The 20,941-nt window shown below is 50.3% G+C and overlaps 1 protein-coding gene across 1 annotated transcript in view; it reads left to right on the top strand.

Moving 5' to 3' along the window:
* SETD2 (SET domain containing 2, histone lysine methyltransferase) overlaps window positions 1–20,941 on the top strand; it is a 482,526-nt gene that overhangs the window by 18,717 nt on the left and 442,868 nt on the right. The window contains 1 exon segment of the mRNA XM_030196916.1: window positions 17,960–17,975. Within this exon segment, the coding sequence (XP_030052776.1) occupies window positions 17,960–17,975 (16 nt within the window).

The raw sequence follows: 20,941 nt of genomic DNA, 5'->3' as shown, positions 1-20,941 counted from the left end.
GAGCCTCGGAGCTGTTCAGCTGTGAGGAAGGGCGCTGACTTTTCCTGCTCGGGTGAGTTTCTTGGTTTTACAATCGGGGCACTTGTTTGGCGGTCAGCTGGGCTTGCAATATGTCGGGGAAACCGCTGAGGTGCCGGTCATGTGCGCGTCGGGGCGTCGACCGCGGTGGGGAGCGTTTGCCGGTTTTGTGGGGAGCCGAAGCCTCAAATCCTCCGCCCCGCCGGTGTTGGCGGCGGAGGTTCCCGCGGCTATCGTCTCGGAGGTCACGGCGCCTTTGAATAGCGGCCCTGCGGCGGTTCCGATTTTGGCGGGAACCGCCGCCATTTGGATTCGGCGCTACTCGTGCCTGAGAGAGTCGGAGGACTGCCGGGCAGCCAATTTCCAGCGCTTTCGGGGGTGAGGCCTCAGGTAGGATTGGTTTTCCCCCGGATTTCATTTGGAGTTTATATCAGGCTTGGCAGGCAGGGCCGTCCCGAGCGGAGCCCCTTAGCCTTGGAACGGGGGGGGCTGGCGCGAAGAGACCACGTGTAGAGTGGTCTGAGGATTTTGAGGGTTTTTCCCCTCCGGATTCGGAGGGTGACTTTAGCCTCCTAGAAGAGGAGGAGGGGTCGTTGGCTGGATATGATAAGGAGCTTGCGCTGCCTGGGGAGGATCCCTCGGTGGTGCGCATTTTTCAGCGAGATGAATTGTCGGATCTCATTGATCAGGTGGCTGCGACCCTCAAATTTGATCCGGCGGCAGCTCCGTTAGAGGCCGGAAAGCAGGATCCGTTGGTTAAGGGGATCAGACGGGTGTCTTGTTCTTTCCCTATGAATGCGGATCTGAGGGAAATGATTACTCAGGAGTGGCAGGCGCCGGAGGCGCCGTGTAAGGTGGCTCGGGCCATGACTAAGCTTTATCCCCTGCCGCAGGAAGATAGAGATTCGCTCAAACCTCCGACCGTGGATGCCGTGGTTACGGCAGTGACTAAGGCCACGGCGATTCCGGTGGACGGGGGGGCTGCGTTGCGAGACCCTCAGGACAGAAAATTGGAAACTTTCCTGAAGCGCAGTTTTGATTTGTCGGCCCTGGCGTTACAGGCGTCGGTCTGTGGAGGTCTGGTGGCGCGGGCTTGTTTCCGCTGGGCGGAACGGCTCTTAGATAGCCCGCCAGGGGACAGAGGCTCTTTGACTCAAGATCTGGCTAAGTTGGAGTTGGGCTCCTCCTTTTTTGGCGGATGCACTGTATGATTTGTTGCGGGCCTCGGCGAGGAACATGTCTCTAGCGGTGGCAGCTCGTCGGGCCCTGTGGTTGCGAGGCTGGATGGCGGATGCTGCGTCCAAGGCCAAGCTGTGTTCGCTCCCGTTTAAAGGCTCTTTGCTGTTTGGTGAAGAGTTGGATAAGTTGGTAAGAGGTCTTAGTGATGCTAAGGTTCCTCGACTTCCGGAACTTCGCCCTAAGGCTTCTAGAGGATTCCGCGGGTCGCGGTCGTTTTCAGGAAGCAAAGCGGTATCGGCCGGGTAGGTATTCTGGTGGGACTAGGGGTCGTTTCTTTCAGAGAACTCAGTCCTTTCGCGGTGGCCGTCGTGGAGGGCGAGGTTCCTCTTTGGGAGCGTCCGGTGCGTCCCGTCCTTCTCAATGATGGTTTGGGGGCCCAGTCTCTGGTTCGCGTGGGGGCTCGCTTACGCTTGTTTTACCAGAGGTGGGTCCAGATCACGTCAGACCAGTGGGTCCTGCAGATAATCCGAGACGGGTACGCGCTGGAATTCAACAGGCCTCTGTCCGACTTCTTCCTAGTGTCTCCCTGTCATTCAAGGCGCAAGGCGAGAGCGGTCCGCGATACTCTGTCACGTCTGATAGCTTTAGGGGCTGTAGTCCCTGTTCCTCCAGCGGAGAGAGGAAAGGGATGTTATTCCATATACTTCGTGGTACCCAAAAAAGAGGACGCTTTTCGTCCCATTTTGGATCTCAAGAAGGTCAATGCAGCCCTAAAGGTTCCTTCCTTTCGGATGGAGACGTTACGCTCAGTCATTGTAGCGGTTCAGGAAGGGGAATTTCTGACTTCTCTAGATCTGACGGAAGCTTACTTGCACATTCCCATCCTGGAGGCGCATCAGCGTTTTCTTCGCTTTGTGGTGCTAGGGAGACATTTTCAGTTTTGCGCGCTTCCCTTTGGACTGGCCACTGCTCCTCGCACCTTCTCCAAGGTGATGGTCGTGGTGGCAGCAGCTCTTCGCTTGCAGGGCATTTTGGTGCACCCGTACCTAGACGACTGGTTGATTCGGGCCAAATCAAAGGCGGAGAGCGAGGAGGTCACCGGTCGGGTGGTGTCCTTTTTGCAATCTCTGGGCTGGGTTGTCAATCTGGCCAAGAGTCACCTAGTGCCGTCGCAGTCTCTCGAGTATCTGGGAGTCCGGTTCGACACGAAGAGAGGCCGGGTGTTCTTGACTCCCTCTCGCATGTCCAAGCTGCAGGCTCAGATCCGTCTTTTCCGAGTCCAGAGGGCGCCGTCGGCGCGGGAGTATCTTCAAGTGTTGGGTCTGATGGCCGCATCGATAGAGGTAGTTCCTTGGGCCAGAGCGCATATGAGGCAGCTGCAGGGTGCTTTGTTGTCTCGTTGGTCCCCTCAGCTTCAGGATCTGGAGGAGAGGCTCGCTCTGTCGGAGGTTGTTCGTCGCAGTCTCAGCTGGTGGCTCCATTCTCCGAACCTAGTGAAGGGCATGCCGTTGGCCGCTCCTCAGTGGGTGGTGATGACCACGGATGCGAGTCTGTCAGGCTGGGGGGCGCATTGTCTGGGACAGGTGGCCCAGGGACGTTGGACAGTGGAGGAGGCGTGTTGGTCCATCAATCGTCTGGAGACGCGTGCAATTCGGTTGGCTCTTCGGTCATTTCACTGTCTGTTAGTCGGCAAGGCTGTCAGGGTTCTGTCCGACAATGCCACAGCCGTGGCATATGTGAATCGACAGGGAGGAACGAAGAGTCCAGGGTTAGCACTAGAGGCGGCAGAGTTGCTGGTGTGGGCAGAGGCACATCTGCAGAGTCTCTCGGCGGGACACGTGGCAGGGGTGGACAACGTGAGCGCGGATTATCTAAGCAGGCACACGTTGGATCCCGGAGAGTGGGCTCTCCACCCCTCCGTGTTCGAGCGGATAGTGGTTCAGTGGGGTCGGCCGTGTTGGATCTCATGGCGTCGTCCGCCAATGCGCAGGTCTCTCGGTTTTTCAGTTGTTGAAGAGATCCTCGAGCCGAGGGCATCGACGCGTTGGTCCTTCCGTGGCCGACTCAGCAGTTGCTCTACGTGTTCCCGCCGTGGCCGCTGGTAGGCCGAGTGGTTCAGCGGATCGGTCGTCACGCGGGATTAGTAGTCCTGATAGCGCCCAATTGGCCCCGGAGTCCGTGGTACGGAGATCTGATGCGGTTGCTGGTGCAGGATCCGATACCCCTGGGGCCTCGGGTGAGATTGGTGCAGGGGCCGATCGAGATGGCCGACCCCTCTCCATTCTTGCTTACGGCCTGGCTCTTGAAAGGCACCGTTTAAGACTTAAGGGTTTCTCGGCCAGGGTGATTGCTACGATGTTGCAGTCTCGTAAGAGGTCTACTTCCTTGGCATATGTGCAGGTGTGGCGCATTTTCGAGAATTGGTGTCAAGAGCGGGGCTATGCCCCATTGCGCGTGTCAGCGGTTGAGGTGTTGGATTTTCTTCAGGATGGTTTGGACAGAGGGCTTTCGCTTTCCTCTCTGAAGGTGCAGGTTGCAGCCTTGTCTTGTTTTAGAGGTAAGGTTCGGGGAGTATCCTTGGCGGCTTCTCCGGACGTGAGGCGGTTCTTGAAGGCAGTGAAGTTGCTTCGGCCGCCTCGCCGCCCGGTGGTTCCGCCTTGGGATTTGAATTTGGTCTTGGAGGCTCTGGTGGCGCCCCCGTTTGAACCTTTGCCTTCCATTACGTGTAAGGATCTTACTTTAAAGACAGTCTTTTTGGTGGCTGTTTTCTTCGGCACGTAGGATTTCGGAACTTCAGGCTTTGTCTTGCAGAGCGCCTTTCCTGTCTTTTGCCAAAGAAAAGGTGACTTTACGCACGGTTCCTTCCTTTGTTCCTAAGGTGGTGTCTTCTTTTCATGTCAATCAGGTGATTTCGTTGCCAGTATTGGGTGATCGTGCCGGGGATTCCGCGCAGCGTCGTTTAGCTAAGTTGGATGTGCGGCGCGTGTTGCGGTCCTATTTGAGCAGAACACAAGATTTTAGATCCTCGGACAGGTTGTTTGTTTTGTTTGGAGGTCCCAAGAGAGGAGAAGCTGCCTCCAAGGCCACTCTGGCTAGATGGTTGAAGGAGACTATTGCTTCGGCTTATTTGTTGAAGCGTCGGCCGGTGCCCTCTTTACTTAAGGCACATTCTAACGCGGGGAGTAGCAGCTTCATGGGCGGAAAGTAGTTTTATTCCGCCGCAAGAGATTTGCAGGGCTGCGGCGTGGTCCTCTATTCATTCCTTTGTGAAGCATTACAGACTTGATGTTCAGGCGAAAGAAGATGCTCGGTTTGGAGCGGCTGTGTTGTCTTCTGCTTTACGAGGGTCCCGCCCTTAGTTGGGATACTGCTTTGGTACGTCCCAAGCGTCTTGACCGGTCTGGAGGGTTGATGAGGAAGGTGAAATTAGGCCTTACCTGCTAATTTCTTTCCTCTAGACCCTCCAGACCGGTCAAGAGCCCGCCCGTTCTTTTCGCAGAAGGATTCAGCCGTCCGTTCTTTTCGCAGGAGTATTCCTCAGCCGTGTCTTTGTATAGCAGTTTTTTGAGCCGTGTATATGGATAGCAGTATTTTGAGCCGTGTTCTGCTAGGACTATTCCTTTAAGGTTTTGTGTGGTCAGAGAGAATTCTTTGACTCTAAGACATTACAGAGCGGGACGCTGTGACGTCTCGTCTGTTTTCAGCACACTGTTGGTACTTGTCCTTGGGTTTTCCAGGTACAGGGGTTTCTAGTTTCAGAGTTGTGTTTTTATTCTCTGCTTTGCTAAGTGTATACTGGCTATAGATGGCTAGGCACAGGTTATAAGTACATAGTTTCAAGTTTTGTGTTCTCAGTCTCCCTCTGCTGGTAGGCGAGCATAACCCAAGCGTCTTGACCGGTCTGGAGGGTCTAGAGGAAAGAAAATTAGCAGGTAAGGCCTAATTTCACCTTTGTGCATGAAAAATAGGATCTAGGGGTGATGATCTTAAGTTGGTCGAACAGGTAGAAAAGGCAGTGGCAGAAGCCAGAATGATGCTTTGGTGCATAGGAAGAGGAACAGACAGCAGGAAGCTACTCTATAAGTCTCTAGTGTGCATTGGCGTACCAAGGGTGAAGCAGAGGTGGTCTACCCTGAGTGCACTTCAATACTTTGCTGGCAGAGAGCAGCGACTCATATGCAGTACTTGCACCAGCCCCAGGGCCTTCTGTCTGACGCAACTTCTTGTTTCCGTACAGGTGGGACCATGTCAGAGGGAAGGCCCTGGAGCTGGTGCAAGTACTGCATATGAGTCTCTGCTCTCTGCCAGCAAAGTATTGAAGTGTTTTAAAAATACAGCTAGGAAGGAGGTTGGGGTTTGAGAGACTGGATCACCTGCTGGGGACAAGAGGGAGAGATGCTGGGTGGGGGGCAGGGTTCTTGTGCCCACCCACTCCAGGTGTCAGGCTAGATACGCCACTGTGCAGTTCTGAAGACTGCAGCTTTAAAATGATATAAACAGGATGGCATCATAAAGCATATAGGGACAGTTGTAAAGTTCTAAATTTGTATACTTTGAAAGGAAGGCAAGAGAGGAGGAGATCATGGAGGCTTCTAAATTCATCCATGATGTAAATGCACAGGAGGAAGGCCTCTTTCAATTGAAAGGAAGCTCTGGTTCAAGAGGTCATAAGATTAGGGTGAAAGGAGGTACATTTAGGAGTGTTCTAAGAAAATATTTATTTTCAAATACTGGAGGTGGTGGAGATGATTATGGTGTTTGAATTCAAGAAAGCATGAGGAGTGCAGAGGATTTCCATTTTGGTGGGGGGGGGGGGGGGGGGGATTGTAGAGATTTGCCATTGGTGTAGATGGGCAGACTGAATAGGTTGTAAGGTCTTTAACTGTCATTTTCTATGATTTTGCCTTCAAGGGGTAAAAGTTTTGATGGCAATAATTTGCTTCTGTTTGAAAGAGCAATTGTGGTCTTGGAAACAGCCCAACTTCTCCCCTCCTCGAAATGCACCACCTGTTCCTCTGATCCCATCCCCACAAATTTACTTTACACCATCTCTCCCACTGTCCCCCCCCCCCCCCCATCTGTCATATCCTCAACCTCTCTCTCTCCACTGCAACTGTCCCCGACTCATTCAAGCATGCTGTTGTCACACTGCTCCTCAAGAAACCTTCACTTGACCCTACCTGTCCTTCCAACTATCGCCCCATCTCCCTCCTACCCTTCCTTTCCAAGATACTTGAACGCGCCGTTCACAGCCGCTGCCTCGATTTTTTCTCCTCTCATGCCATCCTTGACCCGCTTCAGTCCGGTTTTCGCCCTTTACACTCGACGGAAACGGCTCTTACTTAAGTCTGTAATGACCTGTTCCTTGCAAAACCCAAAGGTCACTACTCCATCCTCATCCTCCTTGACCTATCCGCCGCCTTTGATACTGTTAATCATAATCTACTTCTTGACACACTATCTTCACTTGGGTTCCAGGGCTCTGTCCTCTCCTGGTTCTCCTCTTATCTCTCCAACCGCACCTTCAGAGTACACTCTCATGGCTCTTCCTCCACTCCCATCCCACTCTCTGTTGGGGTTCCTCAAGGATCTGTCCTTGGGCCCCTTCTTTTTTCAATCAGCACCTCTTCCCTGGGCTCACTGATCTCCTCTCATGGTTTCCAATATCATCTTTATGCCGATGACACTCAGCTTTATCTCTCCACACCAGACATCACCGCAGAAACCCAGACCAAAGTATCGGCCTGCTTATCTGACATCGCTGCCTGGATGTCCAACCGCCACCTGAAACTGAACATGGCCAAGACTGAGCTCATTGTCTTCCCACCTAAACCCACTTCTCCTCTCCCTCCACTCTCTATCTCAGTCGACGGCACCCTCATACTTCCCGTCTCATCTGCCCACAACCTTGGAGTCATCTTTGACTCCTCCCTCTCCTTCTCTGCCCATATCCAGCAGACAGCCAAGACCTGTCACTTCTTTCTCTACAACATCAACAAAATTCGCCCCTTCCTCTCTGAACACACCACCCGTACTCTTATCCACGCTCTCATTTCCTCTCGCCTTGACTACTGCAATCTGCTCCTCACTGGCCTCCCACTTAACCATCTATCCCCCCTTCAATCCGTTCAGAACTCGGCTGCGCGTCTTCCGCCAAAACCGATATGCGCATATCACCCCCCTCCTTAAGTCTCTTCACTGGCTTCCGATCAGACACCGCATACAGTTCAAGCTCCTCCTACTAACCTACAAATGCTCTCAATCTGCAGCCCCTCACTACCTCTCCACCCTCATCTCCCCGTACGCCCCTACCCGTAACCTCCGATCACAAGGCAGATCCCTCCTCTCGGTACCCTTCTCCACCACTGCCAATTCTAGGCTCCGCCCTTTCTGCCTCGCCTCACCCTATGCCTGGAATAGACTCCCTGTGCCCATACGCCAAGCACCCTCACTGTCCATCTTCAGATCTCTACTCAAACCCACCTCTTCAATGTCGCTTTCGGAACCTAACATTGTACCTAGTAACCTAGACTGTTCCAACTATTGATTGTCTACTCCAATTATTGCTTGTCTGCTCTCCTTGTCCGTCTTGTCCTCTAGATTGTAAGCTCCTTTGAGCAGGGACCGTCATTCTTTGTTTATTGTACAGCGCTGCGTAACCCTAGTAGCGCTCTATAAATGTTAAATAGTAATAGTTCAGATCATACTGTGGCAATTCTATAGTAATCTCAGTCTCCAACAGGTGGAAGGTGGTGAACCCTTCAGTCTCATTCTTTATATTATATTTGTTATATTCTTTATATTTTTTCTATTTCTTGCTGTAATTCTTTTAGTTGGTTTTAATTTGTCTTCTGTTCATCCGGTTTTATATATATATATATATATATATATATATATATATATATATATATATCCTGTTATTTAGAGACAGAGTCCCTCAGGGGTGTCAAACTCGGGTGACTGGGTCCCTCCCCCTTCTGTGGCTCTTTGTGTGGCAGCCCATCACTCTCTTTGGCTTTGTGGCTGATCTGCGGATGCGGGCTCTAAGCTTAGTAAATTTCCTTTTAAGGGTTCTTTTCTCTTTGGCGATGAGTTGGATAAGCTGCTGCGTGGTCTAGGTGAGGCTAAAGTTCCGAAGCTTCTTGAGGATCGTCCCAGGAGGCCTGGACGTGGTGTTTTTTTCCGGCCGTGGTAGGGGCCATGCTTTTCGGTATAGACCAGGCAGAGTAGTTTCCGTTTCAACGACCCAAGTTTTTTTCAGAGGACCCTCTCCTTTTGGGGTGGTCGTAGAAGCAGTCGGTAAACGGGAAATTCTTTCTCGTCTTCCCGTCCTCAGCAATGAAGGTTTGCGGGTCCAGCCTCTGGTTCAGGTAGGAGCTCGGTTGGCGCAGTTTTATGGGAGGTGGGCCCAAATTACTTCAGACCAGTGGGTTCTAGAGGTTATTTGCAGTGGGGTTCGCCTTAGAGCTTGCTCATCCTTTGTCAGATGCTTCGTGGAGTCCTCCCTGCCGTTCTCTGCTCAAAACCAGGGCTGTCAGGGACACTACGCAGACTTCTTGACCTTCAATCTTTTTGTCCAGTTCCTTGGCAGAGCAGCATCTAGGACGTTACTCCATAAACTTTCTGGTTCTCAAGCAAGAGGGTTCCTTCAGGCCGATTTTAGATCTCCAGGCGGTCAATCGAGCCCTCAGGGTGCCCTCGTTTCTTATGAAGACTTTGCGGTTGGATATTGTGACGATGCAGACCGGGGAATTTCTGACGTCGCTCAACCTCACAGAAACCTATTTGCATATCCCTATTCGACAGCACACCAACATTTCCTTCAGTTTGCGGTGTTTGGCCAGCATTTTAATTTTCGGGGCTCTTCCCTTCGGGCTTGTGACTGCTCCTTGGACGTTTATCAAAGTCATGGGCGTAGTAGCCGCAGCACTCAGAATGGAAGGCATTCTAGTCCATCCTTATGTAGACGATTGGTTGATCAGAGCAAAGTCTTACCAGGAGAGCGTTCAGGTGTCAGCTCGAGTAGTAGACTTCTTGAAGTCCCTAGATTGGGTAGTCAGTGCACACAAGATCCGTCTGCAGCCATCTTTTTTGACACGTTGCAAGGCTGTGTTTTTCCTTCTGCCGGCTCGTGTCCTCAAACTGCAGTCTCAGATTCGTCACTTATTTCAGTCACTGAGGCCAGCGTTCCAAGGATTATCTACAGGTCCTGGGTTCCATGGTGGCGGCGATTGAGGCAGTGCCCTGGGCCAGGGCTCACATGAGGCCCGCTTCAGAGGTCGCTTCTTTTCTCGGTGGTCATCACAGGAGGACTCTACATCGGAAATTGTCACTTCCGGCTCAGGTGAAGAGCAGCCTACATTGTGGCTGCGAGATGCCAGTATGACCAAGGGAATGCCTCTGGATCAGCCCAACTGGAGGGTGGTTACAACAGATGCCAGTCTCCAGGGATGGGGAGCTCACTGTCAGGGACAGTATGCTCAAGGCCTGTGGTCTCCTCAGGAGAGATCTTGCTCAATAAATCTATAGAGACCAGGGCAGTTAGAGTAGCAATCCAGATCTTGTCCATCTGTTGAGGGGCGAGGCAGTTTGCGTGATGTCAGAAAATGCCACCGCGATGCCTTACATCAATTTGGCAAGGAGGAACGAGGAGTCAGCAGTTTGGAGCAAGAAGCGTCACAGCTGTTACAGTGGTTGGAGTTGCATCTGGTGGCGCTGTCAGCGGCTCATGTGGCAGGAGTTCAAAATGTTCAAGGCAGACTTTCTCAGTCGAAACATGCTAGATCCCGGGGAGTGGGCTGTAAGTGATGTGGCATATCGGGCGGTGGTGATGGACCTGTTTGCTCCCTTCCCGACCGGTCCTTCTTTATGCCTTTCCTCCATGGCCATTGATAGGGTGTCTACTTCAGAGAGTCAAGATGCACAGGGGCCGTCTGATCTTGGTGGCGCCGGATTGGCCTCGCAGACCGTGGTACATCGATCTTCAGCGGCTTCTAGTAGAGGATCCGTTCAAGCAGGATCTTTTGGCTCAGGGCCCGGTGTTTCATCCGGATCTGGGTCTATTCTGTCTTACGGCTCTTGAGCGGAGCGAAACTGACAAGAAGGGATACTCCGCTAATGTAATTGCTAGTATGCTTCGCTCTCCGTTGGCGCTCTACCTCTTTGAATTATGTTTGGACCCTGGAGTATTTTTGAGGCCTGGTGTGAGGAGCTCGGTATAGCTCCCTTTCGCGCGTCCGTCTTGCAAATTTTGGATTTCTGCACCGTGGTTTCAACAAAGGCCTTGTTTTGGCTTCTCTTAAAGTGCAGATTGCAGCTCTGGTCGTGTTTTCGCGGTCGTGTTCAAGGAAGATCGCTGGCTAGCCACCTGGATGTGTTCCATTTTTAAAAGAGAGGTTAACCTGCTGCGTCCTCCATCTCGCTGTTCTTTCCCCGCTGGGATCTTAATTTGGTACTCTCTCGGTTCTTATCAAGCTTCCCTTTGAGCCTTTATCTTCTTGTACTTTGAAGGACTTAACCCTGAAGGCGTTGTTTTTAGTGTCTATTGCCTTAGCTAGGAGAGTTTCGGAATTGCAGGCTCTTTCGTGTAGGTCTCAGTTTTTGGAATTCAGCTCGGATCGAGTGGTTTTCAGACCAGTTCCTTCTTTTCTGCCCAAGGTATGGACTCGTTTTCATTCATCTCAACCGGGTGGTGTGCCTGTTATAGGTTCTTTCTCGCGGTCGTGGAGCAGCACCTCTTGAAGCTTTTGGATGTCAGAAGAGTTCTGAAGCATTATGTCAAGTCTACAGGAGGAGATTTATCGGTCTGATACAATTTGTTTATTCTATCGGAGGTTCACGCAAAGGGCTTATGGCTTCTAAGCCCACTATTTCTCATTGGGTTTAAGAAATTATTGCATCAGGTTGGGACCGCGTTCACATGTTTCAAAGTTAAGTGAAAGTGTTTCTTAATATTGTTCATCCAACAGCTCAAGGCACTGGAGGCATTTAAAAAATATATATATTCCTTGTCATCAAGCAGATGAAGCCATTACGTATGGTTGTGTCCATCAACCAGCAGGGGGAGATAGAGAGCACTCAACTTTTCACAGTGCCTCATGGCCAGCCAGCTCCACTGTCTCTTCAGTATTCTCTATCTCCCTAAGCAAGGTGGCTGCAGCTTTTTTCAGCTCCATCAAAAATCTGCCTGGGGTGGCTCCTGTTTGCCAGTTGTTAGCCGGGGTGTTAGAGGCTATAAGCAGCTTCACTTGAAGGCACATAGGTTAGCCCTTTCCCTGTCCTTTCCCACTCAGTGGATGCTGGCACATTGGTTCGCCTTTCCCTGCATTTTCCCCACTCTCTGAGCCTCCGGAGGTCTATACCTCTGCTTTCCTCACAGCGTTAAAACAAAAATGGAACAGAGGTTTCACCTTTGATTCTTCTATGGGACCGGAGCTGTGATACTCGGTCTGGTGAGAAGAGTGTTTTCTAACCGTCCTCCGGGGTGGGCTCCCGCGATCGGGGCATTTTGGCGCGCAACGCATTTTTGAATTTTCCTGCCATTTTCGTTGATGGCTGCAGAGAATGTAAAGCGCTGTTCCCAGTGTGGCAAGCGCAAATCAGCAGCGGGGCTTTATAAATCATGCTGTAAAACAGGTGTAAGAGCGTCCCGAGCATGGCGAGCGATGATTCTTCCCGCTCAGAGTTGGCAGCGGACGCCATTTTGAATTCTCCGCATGGCGCAGCCTCCGTAGAGATGGAGAGCCCTGAGCCGGGGGGAGGGGGGGAACCTCGAAATTGAGGCTATTCAGGGAGCGGCTAGCCCCCGGACGGGATCTGGGTGCCCAGGGCGAGTTTTTCTCCCCTGATTTTGTGTTATTGCATAAAGCATACATGCTGTAAAGGAGCTCTCCCTGAAGGGTCGTCTGAGGCCCCTTCTATTGTCCCCCCCCCCGCCCCCCCCCCCCCCCCCCGGTGGGATTCTGGCCTGGGACTTGCCCGCTGAGGCTATTTTCCCTGATAATTGGCATAAAGAAAAGCGTAGAAGGGCTAACAAAAATCCACACAGTTAGTGGAGGAGTGGCCTAGTGGTTAGGGTGGTGGACTTTGGTCCTGAGGAACTGAGTTCGATTCCCGGCACAGGCAGCTCCTTGTGACTCTGGGCAAGTCCTTAACCCTTCATTGCCCCATGTAAGCCGCATTGAGCCTGCCATGAGTGGGAAAGCGTGGAGTACAAATGTAACAACAACAACAACAAAAAAAAAATTTCCCCTTCAGATTGTGGTGCACCTCTTTTTCCCCCCCGTGGTCGGGCTGTGAGGATTCGGAGAGTTCTGGCAGGCCTTCATGGTCTGAGGAGCCAGAGTCAGGTGCAGAATTACCACAGGATCTGGATGATCCCTCCGCGGTGAGGATTTTCCACCATGGTGAGCTGCCAGCGCTTATTTCAGATGCCCTACAGGTCCTTTCTATTGAAGAGCCTGACAGTGGCATGGCCTCCTCTGTGAATCCTAGGATGGCTAGTACCAAAAGGCCTGCTCGAGCCTTTCCTTTGCATGACTCCATCCAAGAGCTTATTTCCGCTCAGTGGGCTGACCCCGAGGGACCTTTGAAAGTTTCCAGGGCTATGGGGCAATTATACCCTCTGCGTGAGGAGCATTTGGCTCGCTTTGCAATGCCTAAAGTAGATGCCCTAGTCACTGCGGTGACAAAGAGAACTACCCTCCCTGTGGAAGGAGGAGTTGCCCTGAAGGATATACAAGACCGTAGGCTGGAAGCAGCACTTAAACGGTCCTTTGAAATTGCAGGTCTTACTGTTCGGGGCGTCTGCATGCCAGTTGTTATGCTGCTAGAGCCTGCCTGGCGTGGTTGCAACAGGCAGTGGAACAGCCCGGAGATGGAGCGGAGCCCTTCTCGGATGTGGCTCCATGGCTGGAGTCGGCCTTGTCCTTTTTGGCTGATGCCCTTTATGATATTGTCAGAGCTTCGGCTAAACAAATGGCAGTAGCAGTGGCGGCTCGCCGTCTTATTTGGCTGCGACATTGGGCAGCGGACATGGCCTCTAAGCAAAGGTTGGTGAAGTTGCCCTTTCAAGGCCTTCTCCTATTTGGTGAGGAGTTGGAAAATAATGTTAAAGGCCCTGGGAGATCCTAAACTCCCAGCGCTTGCCCGAAGATAGGCCGAGGCCTCCTCCAAGGGCCAGGCGGTCCACTCCTCTTATAGACCTCGCTTCCGTGAAGCTAGAGTACGCCCGGGCGTTCTGGGTTCACTTCTCGTGCCTGTTTTCAGCAAAGGAACTCCTTTTGCTCGGACAAAACGTTCCGCAGCCACCGGCTCTAGGCCTGGGATTCAGGGACGACCCTCTCAATGATGGTGCGCCGGCCCCCTCCTACCTCGCTTCCTGTCATCGGAGGACGTCTTTCCCTCTTTGCCGAGGAGTGGGCCAATATTTCCTCAGATCAGTGGGTTTCTGGACCTGATCAGTGATTGCTTACAGAATAAGAATTCAACGCCCCAGTAAGAGACGAGTGTTTTGTGGAGTCCCGAATGCGGTTCTGGTCTGCGACCAAACGGGCGGCGGTAGAGGAGACTATTGCAAGGTCTGATTCAGTGGGGGGGGCCGGGCCCCCCCCCCGGTACCTCCCGCCGAACACTTCTACGGCCGATACTCCACCTACTTTGTGGTGCCCCGCGAAAAGAGTGGGGTCCTTTTTCGGCCCTATTCTGTCGGACTTAAAAAGAATTAAACAAGTCCCTGAGAGTGCGGCATTCCACATGGAAACCCTGCGCTCCGTCATTGCTGCAGTACAGCCAGGAGAGTTTCTCACGTCTCTAGACCTGAAAGAAGCTTACTTGCACATACCAATTTGGCCCCCGCACCAGAAGTTTCTGAGGTTTGCGGTATTGGGAAAACATTTCCAGTTCCAGGCCTTGCCTTTTGGCCTCGCCACAGCTCCCTTAACCTTTTCGAAGGTAATGGTGGTAGTAGCTGCTTTGCTCAGGCGAGAATGTATCAGGGTTCACCCGTACCTAGACGACTGACTCATCAGAGCAGACTCTGTAACAGAGAGCTATCAAGCTACAGCCAGAGTGGTCTCAGTACTTCAATCTCTAGGCTGGGTCGTCATTATGGCCAAAAGTCACCTGACCCCCTCGCAATCTCTAGAATATTTGGGGGCCAGGTTCGACACAGACTCGGGCTATGTATACCTACCTGAGCTAAGGCGGTGCAAGCTTCAGAATCAGGTCCGTCTGTTCCTGAGGATGCCCCGCCCGCGAGCTTGGGACATTGTCCAGCTGGTGGGATCGATGACAGCCACATTGGAAGTGGTGCCCTGGGCGAGAGCGCACCTGAGACCTCTACAGTATTCCCTACTTCAAAGATGGTCTCCAGTTTCTCAGGATTATCAATGCAGACTTTCTTGTCTCCCTGCGGCCCGACTCAGCATGGAGTGGTGGCTCTCACACAGCATGCTGCGGCGAGGAATGCCGCTGGTGCTCCCCGATTGGTGTCTAGTAGTGACAGATGCCAGCCTGAAGGGCTGAGGCGCACATTGCAAGGGGAAGCATGCCCAGGGTCTATGGACACCCAAGGAGTCGGAGTGGTCCATCAACCACCTGGAGTTGAAAGCGGTGTTTCAGGCGCTTCTGGCCTTTCAAGTGACCCTGGAAGGATTGGCTGTCAGAGTGATGTTGGACAACACGACAGCAGTGGCCTACATAAATCGACAAGGCGGCACTCAGTGCAGAGCACTGGCCGCGCAGGCCGAACAGATTTGCCACTGGGCCGAGCTGCATCTTCAGTTTCTGTCGGCAGCTCACATTGCAGGTCAGAGCAACATGCAAGCCGATTATCTAAGCAGGCATCAGACTGATCCAGCAGAATCTGAACTAGCAGACGAAGTATTCCTGCAGATATGTGCCAAATGGGGCAAGCCCTTGATGGATCTTATGGCGACAAGTTCAAATGCCAAAGTCCAGTGCTTCTTCAGCAGACGGAGAGATCCTCGCTCGGCAGGGTTGGATGCCTTGACTCAGCCCTAGCCTCCGGGCCTACTATATGTGTTCCCTCCGTGGCCCTTGATAGGGTGCGTGCTCCTGCGGATTCGGCTGCATCCAGGAGAAGTGGTCCTCATCGCCCCGGATTGGCCCAGGAGGCCTTGGTATGCGGACCTCCGACAGATGCTAGTGGAGGCTCCCCTTCCTTTACCTCTGGTACCGAACCTGTTGTCAGGGCCCGGTAGCCATGGAGGACGCCTGCTGCTTTGGTCTTATGGCATGGCGATTGAGAGGGCGCAATTGAGGGACAAAGGCTATTCAAACACAGTCATTTCCACTCTCCTGCAGGCCCGCAAGCGTTCCACTTCCGTGGCTTATGCCAGGATTTGGCGCCAGTTTGAGTCTTGGTGTGCTTCAAGAGCGATCACACCCATGCGGGCTCCTGTCTCACCGATTCTGGACTTTTTGCAGGATGGTGTACAAATAGGCTTGGCCTATAATTCCCTGCGGGTGCAAGTGGCAGCGTTGGCCTCCCTTCGTGGTAAGGTTGAAGGCGTGTCTTTAGCTGCTCATCCAGATGTGGTACGGTTTCTTAGTGGGGTGCTTCGGCTCCGGCCTTCCGTGCGAGCACCCTGTCCAGCTTGGAACCTGGGGCTAGTTTTGAAGGCCCTGCAGGCTTCTCCTTTTGAGCCGCTTCGGCGAACATCGGAGAAAGATTTGACACTAAAGGCCGTTTTTCTTGTGGCCATTACTTCAGCGAGACTGGTGTCGGAGCTCCAGGCGCTGTCCTGTAGAGACCCATTTCTGCAATTCTCAGAGTCCGAGGTCACGGTTCGGACTGTGCCTTCCTTCATGCCTAAGGTGGTTTCAGCGTTTTACCTAAACCAGCCTATTTTCTTGCCCTCCTTTGATAAGGAGGAGTTTCCAGAATCTTTTGGGCAGTTGCACCTGTTGGATGTGCGCAGGACTCTGCTGTAGTATCTGCGAGTTACTATCTCTTTCAGGATCTATGATCATCTGTTTGTTTTGCTATCAGGTCCTCGCAGAGGGTCTCCAGCGTCTAAAGCCACTATTTGCCCGCTGGATCAAAGAAACTATCTTTTCAGCTTATCTGCTTGCTGGCCGGTCTCCGCCTGTAGCCTTTAAGGCGCATTCTACCAGAGCGATTTCTTCCTCTTGGGCTGAAATGGAGCACTCTCTCGTCAAGAGATATGCAGTGCCAGCAACATGGGCTTCTAAGCTCTCTTTGCCCGACTTACAGGCTGATGTGGCTGCTAGGAGGGATGAGCTCGTTTTGGAGCACAAGTGCTAGCGCGTGGTGTGACTGTTCCCACCCTATATAGGGATTGCTTTGTTACATCCCATACGTAATGGCTTCATCTTCTGATGACAAGGAAGGGAAAATTAGGTTCTTACCTTGGTAATTTTCTTCCTTTAGTCATAGCAGATGAAGCCATGAGCCCTCCCTGTATGATTGTCTGTATGCTGTGAATCTGTTTCCAGGTTCTGTTCCTTGTTTCCTGAAGTTCCTTCCTTGGGAGAAAGTTGGAAAACAGGATCATGTTCACTTAGAGGATGAGCCCATTCCTCCAGTTTATGTTTTAGAGGATGAGTTCATTCCCTCCAGGAGGTTGCGTGATCCCCTCCAGTTATACAATAAGGAGGACAAGTTTATTCCCCCAGGAGGATGTGTTCATTCCCTCCTTTGAGTTCATGCCCTTGTTAAGGGGCCATCGTTTCGCTGTGAGGAAAGTTCATGTTATTCCATTGCGGTTTGCCATACTGTTTTGGAAGCTTCAAATACTGAAGAGGCAGTGGAGCTGGCGGGCCATGAGGCACTGTGAAAAAGTTGAGTGCCTCCTATCTCCCCCTGCTGGTTGATGGACAAAACCATACATAATGGCTTCATCTCCTATGACTAAACGAAAGAAAATTACCAAGGTAAGAACCTAATTTTCCCTTCCCTCTGACGGTATTGGAAGCGGCGCACTCTGAAAATAAGTTTGAATTCCTACTCCTGTGGAAAGATTTTGCTGCTGAGGAGTGGTGGAGGCAGGACTGCCCCTTCTCTTTGACATCTCAGTAAAACGAAAAGTTCAGAGAGCTTGCAGGTATGTCAGGCTACAGCAGTGGCCATCTTGAAAAGAGAGTTCAAGATGGTACTCATTTTACTTTGCCCCGTTCCACCCAGTCAACAACCCTAGAAATGCATGTACATGGGGCACATAGAAGTATGTGCTAACTTGGCATACATATACACCACTGCACTTTTTTTTTATTTTTATTTTATTTTTTTTACAAAAGCCCTTTTTGCATGTAGGGGTTTACAATGGTAAACCTTTACAAAATTAACCTCATTGTGTGTAGACTTATAATTTTTCAGTGCAGAGTTCCCCAAGAATAATTTAATGTCGGTGGGGGGGGGGGGGGGGGGGCAGTGTAATTTGTGGGTTTACTTGACTTACCAGTAATATGTAGCTGCTTGTTTCAAATATAGAGGGCGAAATTTATCTAACACAGCAAATAACTTCTGACCATACTTTTTTTTGAGTGTTTTAAGTGAGGGTGACTTGAGGGCAGTGTGCAAGGGATATAAACAGCAAAAAAGATGTAACTCTTTACTTCATGATTTTGATACATGTTTTAGTGGATTCTTAATTACATTAAGAGCTTCATAGTCCGTTTTTAAATAAAATAATTGAGCTACCCCTTGATTTCTAAGCTCTGTATTTAAACTCTCTTTCTGTTTTTGCTTTTGCATGCCTTCCCGACTGGATTGCAATAGTGAAGAAGAAAATGAGGTAAGAATATTGTGCATTTTTGCTTTTTTTTTTTTTATTTTTTTGCCTTTTTATTTCAATTTATCTTTGATTTTTTTTGTCTTCAGCAGCAGACAAAGCCAGAGACTTTGGTATATCATAGGGGTTATGACTACCAACAGGTTGAGATAGCATACTAAACTCAACTCCTATAAAATGGCATGCTTCTGGGACAGTTAGTATTTCTCTTATCTCCAGCAGTTAGTGGGCAGTCGCTCACAAGCTCCTGGGATCATCTTGCTTGGCTGCTATTCTAGGTTTCCTGGTTCCTGGTAAGTTGGATTTTAAGTGGCTCCCTCTGCTCTTTGGGTTTTTCTGGCAGCAATGCTGTAACAGACTGTTCTTCCTGTGGGCCTGTATATGGCAGATTTTTCATCCCTGCCACACTCAATTTCGACTGAGTACAGAGGGGCTCAGCAGGTTACCCTCCTGAGTGCACTTGATGTGCTTTTCATTTAATCAGCATTGGCCATCTTAGTTTCCTGCATCTCGTTTCTCTCTCTGTCTTTGCTATGAATGGACTTGTCCTTTTTAAGCCTGGCTGTGTTTGCTGCTGTTCTGCTGGCTCTCTCAAACTCGAACATTCTGGTCCAGTCATAGTTATTGGTGCTGGATGCTGTGGACCTTGGGCTGTTGGCTTTATAGTGACTTCCATGTTATGGCAGGGGATATGAACCTGGCTGTTCCGGTGTATGCTCTGTCTAGCGCGGCTCCATTCATAAGAACATAAGAGTAGTCATACTGGGTCAGACCAATGGTCCATCTAGCCCAGTATCCTATTTTCCAAACAGTGGCCAAGCCAGGTCACAAGTACCTAGCAGAAACCCAAATCGTGGCAACACTCCATACTACAAATCCGCTTCCCATATCTGTCTCAATAGCAGACTATGAACTTTTCCTCCAGGAATTTGTCCAAACCTTTTTTAAACCCAGATACACTAACCGCTGTTACCACATCCTCCGGTAAAGAGTTCCAGATCTTAACTATTCGTTGAGTGAAAAATATTTTCTCCTATCTGTTTTAAAAGTATTTCCATGTAACTTCCTCGAGTGTCCCCTAGTCTTTGTACTTTTGGAATGAGTAAAAAATTGATTTAATTCTATTCATTCTACACCACTCAGGATTTTGTAGACCTCAATCATATCTCCCCTCATCCGTCTCTTTTCCAGGCTGATGAGCCCTAACCTCTTTAGCCTTTCCTCATACGAGAGGAGTTCCATCCCCTTTATCATTTTGATTGCTCTTCTTTGAACCTTTTCTAATTCCACTGTATCTTTTTTGAGTTACAGTGATCAGAACTGAATGCAGTTGTGGCAAACGCACCATGGAGCGATATAAAGACTTATAGTATTTTCGGTCTTACCATCCCTTTCCTAATAATTCTTAGCATCCTAGCATCTTTTTCTTGAACGCTGTTCCCCAAGGTGGACCCTACAATCAGGTAACTATGATTTGAATTATTCTTTCAATGTTCATCACCTTTCATTTGTCCACATTAAATTTCATCTGCAATTTGGATCCCCAGTCTTCCAATTTCCTAAAGTCTTCCTGCAATATTTCACAGTCCGCACGTGTTTTTAACAACCTTGAATTGTTTTGTATCTGCAGATTTGATCACCTCACTCGTTGTTCCATTTTCCATATCATTTATAAATATGTTAAATAGTACTGGTCCCAGTACTGATCCCTACGGCACTCCACTGTTCACCCTCCTCCATTGAAAGAAATGACCATTTAACCCTACCCTCTGTTTTCTGTTAAATAACCAATTCGTAATCCACACCAGAACCTTGTCTCCTATCCCATGACTCTTCAATTTTATCAGGCGTCTCTCCTGAGGAACTTTATCAAAAGCTTTCTGAAAATCTAGATAGACTACATTAACCGGCTCACCTTTATCCACATGTTTATTCACGCCTTCAAAGAAATGAAGCAAATTGGTGAGGCAAGACTTCCCTTGACTGAACCCATGCTGACTCTGTCCCATGAAACCATGTTTGTCTAAGTTTTGCAATATTGCTGCGTTGGTTGTTTCTATTGGCAGACAGGCACCACCGTTTGCCAGCAGTTCATTTTAGTGGGTTTTTGCATCCGTTGGAGTTCGAGCTTCTCTGCTCTTTGGACTGTTGTTGACCAAAGCTTTCCTTCATCATGGCTATGATCACTCTCTGCAGCATCCAGCCCATTTGAGTACTGTTCTTTTCACGCCTGTTTAGGCAGCATTCGAGGCATGGAGCCTCTTGCACCATTTCAAGCCCTGCTGCGGGGACAGGCTCAGCTTCTTATGGCTGTTTGTTTTTTTTGATGCAGCTGTCATTTTCTATGGACTTTTCAAAGCAATATCTTGCTGCATTTGTGTGGCATTGTTGAACCCTCTGACCAGTTAGTCCTGTTTTCCCTACATGAGTTCTCTCGTTAACTGCACAAGTTTGTTCTGTCTGCAGCACTCTATGTGCACTTTCATATTTCAGCTGAGGAGTCAGTAGAGGTCTGGGTGGGATAGAGTCCCTTCTTTGCTAGATATAGCTATGCCTTCTGTTTAGGAGCTGCACTTATTTTTCTGCAAGAATAAATTTTCCATTTCTTTTGGGGGTTGTATATCTTTTACCTTTTCAGGTAACCCATGTTGTCACTTTCTGTTTTAGCTCTTAGCTGCATGTGGTGTTAATCTTAGCTGCACAAGGTTATTCGTTACTTTTTCTCTTCTCCATCACTTAAGGAATCAACTTCACTTCATTTCTGGGGTTGCCATCCCTTGGGTGCTAGGGACTGTCAGATTTCCTTTGCCTAGAAAGGATTATTGCCACTTGACTGCATGGCTTGTCACCCCTGGAATGCTCCTGTTTCTTGCCCTTCCTTGGCTGCTTTGGTCAAGCGCTCCTTGATACCTCGAACTCAGTGCCACTGGGTGCCGCTGGCCTGCAAGGCTCCATGACTCTTCTGTTAA

Source organism: Microcaecilia unicolor, chromosome 1 (genome assembly GCF_901765095.1).
Source record: "Microcaecilia unicolor chromosome 1, aMicUni1.1, whole genome shotgun sequence".
In the NCBI taxonomy this organism is placed as follows: domain Eukaryota; kingdom Metazoa; phylum Chordata; class Amphibia; order Gymnophiona; family Siphonopidae; genus Microcaecilia; species Microcaecilia unicolor.
This window is presented reverse-complemented; position numbering and strand designations above follow the sequence as displayed.